The 14750-nt window shown below is 43.3% G+C and overlaps 1 protein-coding gene across 1 annotated transcript; it reads left to right on the forward strand.

Annotated features, from left to right (window-relative positions):
- The first annotated feature begins 1850 nt into the window (after positions 1–1850).
- LOC124864367 (retinoic acid-induced protein 1-like) lies at positions 1851–14713 on the forward strand. The gene is made up of 4 exons (XM_047359135.1): positions 1851–8347; positions 8471–8564; positions 9433–9482; positions 13093–14713. Exons 1-4 carry the CDS (start codon positions 1892–1894, stop codon positions 13099–13101), a joined length of 6609 nt encoding a protein of 2202 aa, XP_047215091.1. The 5' UTR covers positions 1851–1891; the 3' UTR covers positions 13102–14713.
- The last annotated feature ends 37 nt before the right edge of the window (positions 14714–14750 follow it).

Below are 14750 nucleotides of genomic sequence, written 5' to 3' on the forward strand. Positions count from 1 at the left end.
GTGGAAGAAGGAACTCTGATCAGAAGAGATCAGAGCCAAAGTCCAACTTTTTGGCCTAGTTGCAAAATGCTGTGTGGCAGAACGCTAACACTGCACGAATCCCTGAACACATCCTCCCCAAAGTGAAACATAGCAGAATCATACTGAAAGGATTTTTTTTTTCTGCCGTGATAAGGACACCTGAACAGATTTGATAGGAACATGGATGTAGCTAAATACAGGGGAATCCTGAATAAAAACCTGTTAAAACATTCCCTTAAAAACACTTGAACCTCCATCATTCAGCAGGACAAAGACTTAAAAAATAAAGTCAGAGCCATAACTGAATGGCTCAGGCCAAAGCATATTTCAGGTTTAGAAATGACCCAATTAAATTTCAGAACCTCATCAAAATAATCACATTACATCCCAAAAAAAAATAATTAAAGTTTGCAATGTTTGTAATGTGTCAAAATGTAAAAAAAAATTCAAGGAACGTGAATACTTTTGCAAGGCAGTGTAAACTCAAAAATGTTCAACATGGGATGTAAGGCCTTGCTCTGCTGGATAAGAAAATAACGTGAGTCTTAGCTGATCCTGCCTGCTGTGCTGAGCACACTTGGTTTGGGAGAATCCCACTCCTTTTCCTTGTTATTGTGTAAACAAGTCTGCCCACACACACATCACCCCAGGTGGAACAGTACTGAGCTGAGAGTAGGGGAGCAAGGATGGCAAGAAGGCAGACACTAGGTCTCCATTGGAATTTACAAGTGTCTGTTTATCAATGAATGCGATTATTAGTTTGTAGTATATTTTAAAACATGGACCACAGCATTGCATACCATAAACAGAACCAAACTCAGCAGCAAACTTAGATCTAGGTGTGAAAAAAAAAGAAGTGCACACATTTAACACATTCTGGTTTCCATTGTACTCACACAAACACACACACATATAGTGTTCATAGATGAATAACGCTGCTGTGTGTCTGGTGGGATGTACCACTGTCCCCAGAGTGGATTGAAAGCTGGGATATTGTACTGAAACTGCCTCTTTCAAACAGACACACTCAGGGGCTCTGTGCTCTGTCTCCAGGTGACTCTTTTCCTTTTATACATCAGCAAAAATTTCTACCCCTCCTTTGTTCATCTCTCTTCTGTGTAAACACATTCACAAACACACGCATGCAGGCGAAACAGTATAGTCCCCACACGCATACATACTGGAAGAGACGGATCTCGCACTATCAACATAAACCCTCTGCTGGTGCATTTAGAGCATGCACATACACATTGTATTAGTGCCTACTTCTCCTGGGAGGAAACAAGAGTTTCTATCTGAGCAGAAGGAAGAAAAGAATGAGGGGCCCATCTGAAAATGTTATTACCCCTAACCGGAAAAAAAATAATATTTGTTTCAGAGCTTGAATGTAATATTAGTGAAGGGTTGGAAAAATAACAAGAGATTCAAATCAAAATTGCCTAGTAGTAATCAAGTAGTTTATACACATTTGATATACATGCTGTGGACACAAACAATGACACCGAAATGTACAGATGCTAAAAAAAAATATCAGTAGTGCTTTAGGTTGAACACTGGTCAATCAAACTAGGCCAATAAAACTCAATATGTGAATTTGGTAAGATGTGCAACACATTATCTGCCTTGGATCTTTTTGTGTGTCTGAAAATATTGTTTTTCTCAAAAAAGAGGAAATATTATTGTAAGTAGCTCTTGAAATACACTCTGAAGTTCACTTCAGACAATGAAAAATTCTTGTATACCCCAAGTTTAACACCTAGCCTCATAATTTCTTGTCCTTTTCTCTATTTCTTCTCCTTCTTCCATCCATACTTTCACAACCCCAGATCCCCCCTCCCCCTCCCTGCTCATGCTATAGACGGAGTGAGTTATGCAGTCCTTCCGCGAGCGCACCAGTGGTTACCACAGCAACCAACCTTGCTATCAGCAGGAGCCCCATGAATTATCTCGCCTGGAGACCTACCGACAACACCCACATCATCCCCAACCACAGCATCCACACCCAGGCCCTGGTCCACATCCAGGCCCTGGCCCAGGACACAACAGGTCAAGCTATGAGGCTATGTCTAACACAGCAAATGTGCCAACTGCAGGAGCAGCTGGAATTGGAGGACCCAAGGACTGTTACAGCCAACAAAACTATTCTGGGTACCCAGGAACTACTGCAGGTGGTGGAAATGGGGGCTCACCAGCCTCACAAACAAAAAAATCCTTCAGAGGAAACAAAGTTCCCCCACCAAGCCTCAGTCAACACCTGCAGGGTCATGGGGGCTATAGTAATCACATGGGCCCAGGAAATTATTCTGCCCAGTATATGAGCGAGAATCATCTCCAGCAGAAGTGGGAGGACCCGGCACAGTTAGCACAGTATGAACAGGAGATGGTGGGTCGACTGGAGGCAGGTGCATCCCCAGCACCTGGCTCCTCCCAGTACATGGACTCGAACATGTTAGGACACTCCCAAACCCCATGCCATCAGCCTTCTACCCCAAGTTACACAAGCCCACACCACCAGCCCCACCCTCCTAACCCTGCACCCTCACCTCTCATGTATCCCCAGGGTCACCTACACTACCCTCAACCCTCCCCTTCTCCATCCCCATACATGGAAAAATGCAGTCCCATGCCCCATTGTTATAAAGGCTACAACATACCTCCAAATTCCCAGTATGGCAGACAGCTGAGTAGTCATAGCAGTCTGAAGCAGGGAGTCTACAGGTCAACCCCAAACAGCTATGGGTACCAGCAGCCAACACCCAGAGGTTATGAGCAGCAGACCTCTTTACAGGCAATGACCAATCCCCAAGAATCCCACCCTAAATACCAGCACTATAACCAACCACAGCAAAATTACTGTCTTTCGGAGCTCCCTGTCAGATCTCCAGAACAGTATTATCAGACTTGTAGCCCTTCCTCAAGCCATTCCCCTGCTCGCTCTGTCGGCCGCTCGCCCTCATATAGTTCCACCCCTTCACCATTAATGACCAATCCAGAGTCTTTCCAGTATGGCCAACCACCAATGACACCGGGAGCAGCCTCCTCCTCGTCATCTTCTTCAGCTGGTATGCAAGATCAAGCCAATGTGAACACCATGCTGATGCCCCCAAGGTCTCACCCTTCACCTAACATATCCCACACAGCATCCCACAGCTATACCACTACACCACAAGCGCCCATAATGAAAGAGCGCTTCTCAGAGAAGCTGTTATCAAACCCCAGCTTGTGGAGCCTAAACGCTCTCACCTCTCAGGTGGAGAATATCTCCAATAATGTCCAACAGCTTCTGCTTTCAGAAGCGCTGGTTGCAAACAAAAAAGGCAGTAAGCGCAGCAGTGGTGGGAGCAACAGCAGCATTGGAAGTGGGGCTTCCACCAAGAAGGGTGAAGAATACAAAAGTCCTCCATATTCAGACAGTGGTGGTAATATGAGTGGAGGCCCCATGCATGAACCTTACTCTACTCCACAGCACCAACCATTGCCTATGGAACTCCATGAGGGTGGCTACTCCAGCAGTAGTGATGAACCATTGGACAGAGGCTACTATTATTTTGGCCAGGGCAGAAGTCCAGCTCAGGCCCATAACAATACACAACTCAGTCTGGACACGGCGTCATCTTGCTCTATTGCTTCTCCAGATGATATGTCTACCAGGTCTGGGGACTCAGGTCTGCACAACCTTACACCTGATCCTATAAGATGTCAGGCAGGGCAAGGAGGAGATGGCATGAGTACTCCAGCGAAGAGCATTGGTGATGAGAGGTCTCCAACAAGTATTACAATCCCCAGTCCCCTGAAACAAGAAAGTGACTCCCCATCAAATATACAACATATCAATCAGCCTGTAAAAGAGAACTTTGAAGAATCAGCTTGGACGGAAAAACCTGCTGAAAAAGAAGAGGAAGCAATAGAGAAAACTCTTGACTTCATAAACAATTCAGACTCAACCAACCCTACAGAGAAACAAGAGAAATGGACAGGTGAGGAAAAATGCCCAGCTTTCTACAACAAAATAAACACGGATATTGCAGACAAAAACTATTGCTATGAGGAGACGATGTACCAAGAGGTCCACAGCAAATATGACTCAGATGCAAGAGACTCAGTAGAACAGTCCCCAGATGACCTCTCTGATTCCAGTAACAAAGATCACTTTAGTCAAGTGATGAAGTCAGAGGCATTCAAATCTGAATCTCCAACTGCATCTGAGAGTTCTGTAAAAACTTTGCCTTTCATTTCAAGAGGAGACCTTGAGCAGGATCAATACTCCACAGAGAAAGATGACAGTTCAGCAAACACTTCTCCAACTCCCCAAGCTGAAGTCCTGGAAGCGTGTAGCTATGACAAGAAGGAGAGCAGAAATAAGGAGGATGACAAAGAGGCAGGAGAGGAGAGGGGAGAAGATAAGGCAAATGAGGATGAGAAAGAAGAAAATGAAAAAAGTTCTCTTTCACAGCTTTTGCTTGGAGAAGTAGAAGTAGAGGAAGGAAAGAAAGAAACCCAGTCATTAACTCGAGATCACATGAATAATGAAGATATCCAAGGGAGTCCATCTGAAGATATCTGCAGCAGGATTGAAAGTCAAAATTTAGCACTCAATACCGACAGTGATTTTGCACGGGGACCTGGTCATCTAAATGCAGCAGCAGCTACGACAGCAACAGATGCTTCAACAAAGGAGTCAGCTATTGGTGACACAGTACCTCAGCCTCAGTCTGCTATGCCAATCTTCTCTGCTCTCAATGACAAGGCTGCTCCTCCTGCTCAGGCTAGAGATCATATTGATCACAGCGATGCTAAGGTCCTGGAGCCAGACTCTCCTCAACTGCCAGGGAAGTCAATATTACCCTCTGCCCCTTCCTGGGCAGACACTCCACCATCTCCTCAAAAAGGCGATGATGATATAGAACCAGGCATAAGTTGTGCCAGTGCTGTGACACCACTGACAAAGCCAGAACCTATGGTCCCATCTGCTCAGCCAAGGACATATGGACGCAAGTATGCTAGAGGAAGAAGGAGAATGATGCATTCAGGCGTGGTGCTAAGGCGACAACTAAGCTTACAGAAGGAGGAAGAGAAGGTGGCCGAAGAAACAAACTCTTCTACGCAAAAAACAAGCATGTCTCCAAGCAAGACTATTTTATTCTCTGATCAAACTAACCTTGCTCATCAGGATTCTATTGTGAGCCAGACTCCTAAAGTGCTGAAAGATGGTTTTCAGTCAAGAATGTGCACTCGCTCGTTTAATTCTCCAGATTTGCAAACAAAAGTCGAACCTAATGTGAAGAGAAAACCAGGTCCAAAACCCGGATCTAAGCCAAGGCCAAAACCAAGTGCAAAGCCAGTGTCAAAACCGGGTTTTAAACCTAGCCTAAAGTCAGGTCCCAAACCTGGACCAAAACCTGGAAAGAAGACAGGACAAAAACCTGCACCAAATGAATCAGAAGTTCATCTGAAAACTGAAACCACTGTAAGACAAAAACCAGGGCCAAAACCAGGTTCAAAGCCTGGACCAAAGCCTGGATTGAAACTTGGACCAAAACCAGCCCTGAGACCAGGTCTAAAACCTGGCATCAAGCCCGCTGAGGTTTTGACCGCCACAGATTCTGCTCCCATCAAAGCCCCAGTAGGTCGCCCCAGGGGCTCAATTTCAAAAGCAAAATTGATGAACCAGGACGTTTCAAGGCAACAAGTCCAAGAAAAGCAAAGCAGGGCCAGGAAAGCTCTGAAAACTACAACACTCCGGGATAACCAGGATGTAAAACCTCAACCAGAGGAAAAACAAGCTTCTCCAGAGGTAAAGGTACCAGAGAGGGAGAACAACAATATGGTCTTAAGATCCAGAAAACCCTCACAGGATAAACTATCAAAAGAAAAAGAAAGGGGAGTGGAAGACATTCAAACCCAAACACCAACAGAAAATAAACTCCGTGATATTTCTCTAAAAGTAGAAGAGACCACAGTCGTGGAAAAAATTCTACCTCCAGACGCTGATACCATGATAACAGATGTTCCCATACACTTACCTGCACCACTTGCAAAGCCAGTCTTATCTGAGGCATCTAAGGAAAAGACAGTACCTACACTAAAGCGCAAATCTAGCCCAGAAATCTGCACACCACCTGTAAAAAAGAAAAGAGGTCCAAAGCCCAAATTAAGAACTTTGTCACCTCAACCAGTCCTGTTTGAAAAGGCTCTACCCGCATCCAAAGAGAAAAGTGTCCGAGGCCCCAGAAGAAAGCGAGGACCACCCAGGAAAGCTTCTCTGGGCATTACAACAACCAAAGACATTCTTCCTAACAACAGTGGATCTTCTAACAGTGATGTGTCTGTGGTGCCTCCATTGTGCCCCACTAAAACAAAGGTCCTCCCCCCACGCAAAGGCAGAGGGCAGAAATATGAGGCAATGGTACAAAAGATTACATCTCCTAGCTCAAAGAAACACCTCCCAGCTAGCCAACAAGACAGCAGTCTAAGTGACGATATTACATCTAAGGCTTTTCCTGAATTTGTCCTTAAGGAAGGGGAGACTTCAATTCAAATAAATAACACTGAGAAAACAGAGTTTACAAAGGAGGAAATGAAACAGCAAGAAGGAGCAATCACAATGGACGTATCACAAGAAAGTGGAAAGCATGAGCTAAGTCAAGAGGAATCAACAATAAATATAGTGAGACCATTAGTGGAAGATGAGATTATAAACAGGAATGACAGAAGACAGGAAAAAAGTAAACCAGAATCCAAGATAGACACGGTCAATGAGGCTTTGACCTCAACAGAGACATCATTAGAAGTTGGGGCTGTAGTTGAGAGGACACAACAGACTTCAGAGAGTGTTTCTACTGATGCCACAAAGTCTTTCAGAACTAAGAGAAAAAGGTGGGCCATGGTGGAAAGTACAGATGCATCAGTAGTAGCTTTGGAAGCAGACAGTCTCATAATCACAACACCAAGGCTTGCAAAACAGAGAGCCATTAAGAACAACCATGAAATGCACCTTAAACAAAGGAGGAAGAAGAGAAAAGGAGAGGCCAATTTAGAGGAAAATGAGACAGTAGATGAGACAAACACAACAACAGAAACATTGCAACCTGTGGAAAGGATAGAGGAGAAGGTGGCCACCACAGAGTCCACAGAACGTCTACCAACTAACCAGGATAAGTTCACAGAAACCCATCAGTCTGTCTCCACAGAACTTATTCAGAAACCTCGAAGAGGCCGAAAACCGTCAGCAAACCCAACCAAACGGAAAAGAAGCCAAGCCTCAATGGAACAGACACCTGGAAAGCCAGTAAAGATTCACAAAAAACCTGGGCCAAAACCTGGGATGAAAGATGCCATTGAGGTTATTGAGTCAGTTGTGAGGGAAGCTGGATGTGAACAGGACAAAAAAGAGGAAAGAGAAAAAGAAGAAAGGGAAAGAAGGGAACAAGAGAAGACAGAAAGCGAGGAGACTAGTATTGTGGGTCCTGTGCTGACTGTAACAGAAAAAAACATGGTGGTCAACTCTGTGAAAAGATGTAGGAGCAGACCATTCAACCGAAATTCCAAACTATCTTTTTGTCCTTATGTACGGATCAACAACTCCAGAGACTTTTCCTCTTGGTGTGCCATAGTCAACAAGCCTGAAGACGCCGTTGTATTTCAGAGACGGAGAAAAAAGGGCATACTTAGAATGAGGAATCCTTTCACGGTTGCTAAAGTAGTCCCACACACTGCTGCCATGCAACTAGGACCATTGGTAAATACAAATCTATCTGATAAGCGTCCTACATGTTGCTTGTGTGGGAAACCGCCAAACTATAAGGACCTAGGAGATTTGTGTGGACCCTACTACACAGAAGATAGTATTCCACGGAAAATTCTGACTATCACACACGCGCAATTCTTCAGGGAAGACACCAACAAGATTGACAGGAATCATAGTAGCAGTAGTGAAGAACCAGGTACCTCCTCAAAGACAGAAGATATGGTGAACTCAGACAAGGAGGGAAATACAGAACCTTCATCTGAAGTGGCTGGTAACAGCAGGCAGCATCACCGGCATTACCGACGGCTAGTGAGACCGGAAAGACCTTGTCAGGAGGGTGGTCCGAGAAGACTCACTCTCAGAGAGAGATTCAGGAGAATGAACCAGCTCCAAAACATCTGCACGGTTGCTTCGAAAGACCAAGAGGACAATGAAAGCACGTTCCAAAGGCTACAAATGGAGGCTGTGGCCAAACAGCACTGGGCTCATGAAAACTGTACCATCTGGACCAAGGGGATAATTATGGTAGCTGGAAGGTTATATGGACTGAAGGAAGCTGCCAGCAAGTCAGCTCAAACGGTATGTTAACAATCATAAAAAGACACAATACATATTAGACATGTCTTTGTTTCTCTATTATTTAACTTGAATTGATTTTGACTTGGATTTTACTGGTTGTGTTCTTTGTCCAATGAACCCCAGAGCTGTCACAAGTGCCAGATTTTGGGGGCATCCCTCAGTTGCTGTTGGAGAGGCTGCTCTTATAAATATCACTACATCTGCGCCAAAGAGATAAGTAAGTGAAAAAAAAGGACTGAAATAACACAAAAGCCAAAGTAAAAATCTGGAAATGAGCTTGAGCTTTAGTTTAAAAAGAGTGAAACATTAAAAGGAGAGGCAAGGGAAAGTAGATGTGGGTAAACTGAGAAAGAAAATGCATCAAGGAGTAGCAATATTGAATGCAAAACGATACGTCTGAGTGCTCTGAAGGAGAGGAAACCCGAAAGAGAGCTTTGATTAAAGGGGATGATGAAAGTGGGAGTATGAAAGAAAGAGAGGGGGAATAGACAGAGGGGGGGGGAGAGTTTCTATGTGTGCATTATTGACTGTAACCCCTGTGGCTCCATCCATCCACGCGGCTGTCGGGGCTCTGAATGTGGGTGTGTGTGCATCTACTGATGTGTGTAATGCTTGCCTAAATGTTCCCTAATGTTCGTCTCAGAAGCATGTTACCAGTATGTATGTCCCATTAGCTGATATATGTGTGTGTTCGTGTTTGCTGTTGCCATTGGAAGTGTCAGCATGTATGTGACATGGCTTGCCCTTGTGAAACATCATCCCAGAGAGGTACAGTGTGAGGATTAGAAGGCCTGCCACGTCTGCAGAGCCAGCACAGAGAGAGGAGTGAGGCCTTTTTTAATCCTGCTGAGTGCACCAGCCATATCTGCCTGCCTGCCTGCCTGCTCTACAACTCATCCACTCACTTGCGCCCATCTCTCTTTCTTCTTACTTTCTTTGTAATTCTTTATTTTGCATTTTATTATTTACAGTTTTTTCCATCTACATAGTGTTCAAATACATTGTTCATCTGCTTCATTTATTCTCCTCATTTAACTGCGACACTAGCTTATCTTCCTCTTTGCCTTTTCTCTTGCTGCCTGTAGGCTGCAAATTCCACGAGGATGATTTTTCCATCAAATGCCCAAAACATGAGGTAAGACGAAAACGTTATGCAAAACAAGTGAAATACATGTATATTAATCCTTATACACTTGCTGATTAGGTTTAAATGCTTGAAGACCTTTTATTCTTCAAACTGATATTTGATTTTTATTGCATCGAGATGTAGAGATAAATGTAGTACAGTGGTTTGCAAAAGTATTCAGCAGCCAAGAGGTCTGTTTGTGGCAGAAAACTAATAATGCACATCTCACTGAACATACCGTCCCCAGTGTAAAACATTGTGGTGGCAGCATCATGCTGTGGGGATGTCGTCAGTAGTGACAGAGAGCCTGGTCAGAGTGGGTGTGAAGATGAATCAAGCTAAATACAGGACAATAAGGAAAACCTATTAGAGGCTGCAAAGGATGGAGCTTACCTTCCAGGAGGCTCCTAGACATATACCCAGAGCTACACTAGAAGGGTTTAGATTGAAGAATATTCATAAGTTAGAATGGAACACTTGGACTAATAAGGAGTATCTTGTGATAATGCATGTCGGTGCATTTTCTTCTTTTAGCTCTGGCCCTCTTCCTGTCCTACTTATTCTTTTATAAACTCTCTATACATGTGCACATGTGCAAAACGTGAATTCTCTTGTGTCTTTTAAAGAATACACTGTATGCCACAGTGCAGGATGAATAGTGTGTCAGCCTATGCAAAATAGAGCAAGAATAAAAAAGAAATAAAAGACAATTTTCCTGTTATTATCTTACAAAAGACAGATTCATCATCCCAAACTCACTGATCGCTAAACATTTTCAGCTCCCTAAACCAACCCAACACCCTCAGACCTCTACAATTATAATGGCTCCTTGCTTTTCTGGTGAACATTAACAGTCTGCACCACACCTGCCGTTCCTGTGGGACAGGCACCACCTGCTGGTGATGAATGGACACTGCAGCACAGCCTGGAAGGTCAAATGCGAGGGGGTGGTAGAGAGAGCCAGAGATGCTGACATTCAGCAGAGAGCAGCAGTGCATTGAGGCAGTGGTGGCCCCAGACCCCCTCCCCCTCTCTGCATCTGCATTTTCCCTTCCTCCCTCCCTCCTTCTTCATTTCCTGCTCTCCTCTGTGCAGACTGGCAGGGATAAAAAGCTGGCAGCTGATCAAAACACCCCACCCGCCTTCACTGCCTGTTATTCTCCCCACATGCTCTCTCCACCATTACTCTCTAGTTCTTCCTCTCATTATTTCTCCTTCCCCTTTCTTATTTTCTGGTAGCCTCATTCCGCTTCTTTGCTCCCCCGCTGCACCATTTCTCCCAGCATCTCAATCCGTTCACCTTCTGAAATCCTATAAGCTCCATGTTTTGTTTTTTCCCAAATCCTCCCTTCACCCTTCCTCAATCAGCCCCTTTCTCACCCGCTTCCTTTCTCATCCTCTCCCTTCAACTCCACTCCCACGTCTGAGCAGCAGAGACGAAGTGTGAGAAACAGAGAGAAAATGAGAGCAAGTCAGAGTGAGAGAGAGATTGCTGTTAGCTGAGCTGAGGCAGAGCTGTCATCAGGCTGAGGGATCTGAAGGGCTCCACGTCTGTGCCGAGCCAATTTAAGCTGAGCGGCCTAATCAAAGGGAAAAGGAGACACGAATAAACATGTACCCCACCCATGGGTCCCCATGTCAGAAGACTCTCTCTATCCCTGTTTTTTCACTTTAAGAGTAAATAAATGCACCCAAACATAACGTAGTAGCAGCACATCAACATGCGATAATTATCAGGTTAGTTGTAACCTCGCATATATGCACATGGGTGCAAAAAACACAGGAACTGGGGAAAAACAGACTTTTTTGGGCTGTGGCTGAGCTGGAATAAAAACGAGAATCAGGACAGTTACATCAGAGAGCAGCAGACTGAGAATGGCTGAGATGGTGCGAGAAAACAAGATCAACAAAAGAGGGGAGCCTTCCTGTGATGGTGAGGTGACTAAAGGTGTAAAAAATAATGTGTTACTACAGGGATGTGAAAACAGAAAGAGAGAGACAGAGAGCACCAGAGCACCAGAAGAAGGACAAAAACAGAGTGCTAAGCAGGGCTTGAGGATGGGCAGCTGGTAGTTTCGAGGGTGAATATGAAGGCTTTTGGGCGAGAAAAAGTGACATCTACAGTGTCTTGCAAAAGTATTCACCCCCAACTCCCTTGATTTTTTCCCCATGCTTTGTCACATTTAAACCACAAACTTCAGTCTATTTCATTATCAGTTTATGTGATAGATCAACACAAAGCAGTAAACTGGAAGGGAAGTTATTGTTTTCTGTGTGTAATTTAATCTCAGAATAAATCCAGATGTTCTGCGAAAGCCTCAGAGGTTTGTTAGAGAACATTAGTAAACAAACAGCATGAAGACCCAGGAACACAGCAGATAGAACAGGGATAACATCATTTAGCAGTTTAAAGGAAAGTTAGGTTATAAAACAAATTCCCAAGCTTTTTGGTCCATGATGCTAAAATAGACAAATGATACCTAAACTGACAGGCTGGGTAAGGAGAGATTCATTCAGAGAAGCAGCACAGGTCCATGATAGCTGATGATCCACAGCTGAGGTGGGGAAAACTTTTTAAAGAACAAATGTCAGTTATGCCCTTATGGAAAAGGGGCTAAAAGAAAGCAATTGCTTAGAGAAAACAATACAAAGTCTCTATTAGAGTTTGCAACAGACCATATAGGAGACAAAGCAAATATGAGGAAAAGGTTCCTATGGTCAGATGAGATAAAAATGTTGCTTTTTTCTACATGCTAAAAGCAGTGTGTGGCAGAAAACTAACACTACCCTACATATTAAGACATGGTGGTAACAGCATCATGCTGCAGGGATGCCTTTTTTCAACAGGGACAGGGAAGTTGGTGAGAGCTGATAGGAAGACAGATGCAACTAAATACAGAACAATCCTGGAAGAAAACCTGGTGGAGGCTGCAAAGGCTTGAGATTGGGGCCTAAACAATGTTAGATGTGAATGTTAGAATGTTCCAGCCAAAGTCCAGATTCAAATCTAGTTGAGAATCTTTAGCAACACCTGAAAATGGATATGCACAGACCACCCTGAGTGAGTTTGTGTGATGTGCAAAGACAACTGTACAGAAAATGTAGTTCGTAACTGTGCAAACCTGTTAGAGGTACAGCCCAAAAGACATGCAGCTGTAATTGCAGCAAAAGGTGGTTCAAGAAAGTATTAAGTAAGGAACCTACATAAAAAAACATGTAACATTTTTCAGGTCAGCACCATGTTTTAAATAATCACATAAAATCCTAGTACAATATACTGATATATGTGGTTGTAATACAACAAAAAGTTCAATAGGTATGAAAACTTTTGCAAGGCACTGCAAGTGCATCACTGCCAGAACACCAGGGCAATTACACGGTTCTCTTTTTTCAGCAAACCTGGTCCGCTGCATCCATCTCCCCTTTTATGCAGCCGCCTCTCTTTGATGTTTTCAGTACATTTCTGCAGAAAAAGCCTCACTCTCACAGCTCAGTGGCCTGGAGGCTCCCCACCTGCATCACAGCTGCCTGAAGCTTTTACTGTTTCAAACCAAAGGAAAAAGGCTCATAAATTAGAATGAGAAGAGTCGCTCTAAATGTTTCCTTTCTTCTTCTACAGGACTTGTAAGATATCTCTGTATTCCACCTTCACTACCAAAATCATCATTCTGCCACTTATCCTGCAAGCCAAAACTGCTGCAATAAAGGCAGTGATAAAAGGACAAGCACGATGGCCAGAGACTGCATCAAGGTGTGGAGCAAAGAGCAGCTCATACCCTGGAGAACTGAACAGCTGCTTGCTGAAAATAGTCCTCAACAGCAAGGCAGGGGGTGGTGGCATTGTCTTTCTGCCTGGACCTCAGTGCAAACAGTTTGAAATGCAGAGCAAGGAACATAGGTCTGTGGGGGTACAGCATTCAGATAGGTTCCCGTCATCCTCAGACAACTGGACACGAACGTCCCATTGACTGTCTCGTCCAAGCGGCCAACAGGATCACATACAAGTGTTTTTTGGTATGCGTATGTGATAACCACTGCATTATCATTCCATGGCCATATCTTCACCATGTGTTTGTGTATATGTGTCTGAGTGCAGACGTGCATCTTCAACTCAAGATCTTATCTGTCTTGGGAAAAAAATTTAAATAAAAAAAAAAAAAAACTAAAAACATTGTACCAAGTGTCAACATGGTGGCGGTGGTATCATGATGTTGGGCTGTTTTGCTACTAAAACAGCTTAACAGAAAAAACAAAAGTACTGCAACCAACCACTGGATGTACTATCTCAATGTCTGCATTTATGTTTGGAACAAGAGACAAAACTAAAAATAAACGAGGACACTGTAAATGATGTGCTTTACAGGTTCTAAAGAAAAAAACTGTATTTTAATATAATGCTCTTATCTTTAAAGGTGTATATTGATGTGCATTATGACTAGGCAACATCATTGCGTCACCCTTGGTATATGTCGGACTTTGTGTTCAGAAATGAAATATATAGATATATATGAAAAAACAAAAAACAAAAAAAACAAAAACATTAAATCTGTTGAGTTTAATTCAACTGTGCGCATATTCAGTATAATATACAGCAGACATTGTCATCACACCGGATCAGACGAGGGCTCGGATTATGGATGCAGAGACAGTTTTAGCTCACTTCATTTCAATGTACGGCTCAGAAATATCCAATGATGTGTAATTACTTCACAGCTGCGCAAAGAGACGCTCCACCTGTCTGTTTGTGTATGAAAAATGTAGCCTCTTTTCCTCTCTGCCAGGCGATATAACGCTGCACTGTGCAGAGAGACAGTCAACGTTTTAGTCATTTCAGAAAGAGACATATTTAAGTATTAAAGCAGAAAAGAAAGTGTAAAAACTCCACGCCAAACGTTCTCTTTTCGAAGCTCATTATTTAATGGTGTACAGAAGTATTTGATGCTGTTTAAATGTAAGATGTGATGTACTAATATAATTGTGTATAGTATTTCCTAGAGATGTTTATTTTCTATAAAATGGAATATGTTATTGCTTATAAAATGTTATTAAAAGAATCCATTGATGATACAAAAAAAAATAACCCCCTTTTTTGGAATGTCACTTGTCTTAAGTGGGAGCATGCCGTTTTATTGATTTTTATGTCTGTTTGTTTTGGACTCGATGACACAGCATCACTTTGTTTGAAATGTTTTTTGTAACGCCAATGTTAAATATACCAGCACCTTTCAATGCTGCTACAACCAATGTCTGCTGTTTTTGTCTACACTTAACATACTT

The sequence above is a fragment of the Girardinichthys multiradiatus genome, chromosome Y (assembly GCF_021462225.1).
Source record: "Girardinichthys multiradiatus isolate DD_20200921_A chromosome Y, DD_fGirMul_XY1, whole genome shotgun sequence".
Classification (NCBI taxonomy): domain Eukaryota; kingdom Metazoa; phylum Chordata; class Actinopteri; order Cyprinodontiformes; family Goodeidae; genus Girardinichthys; species Girardinichthys multiradiatus.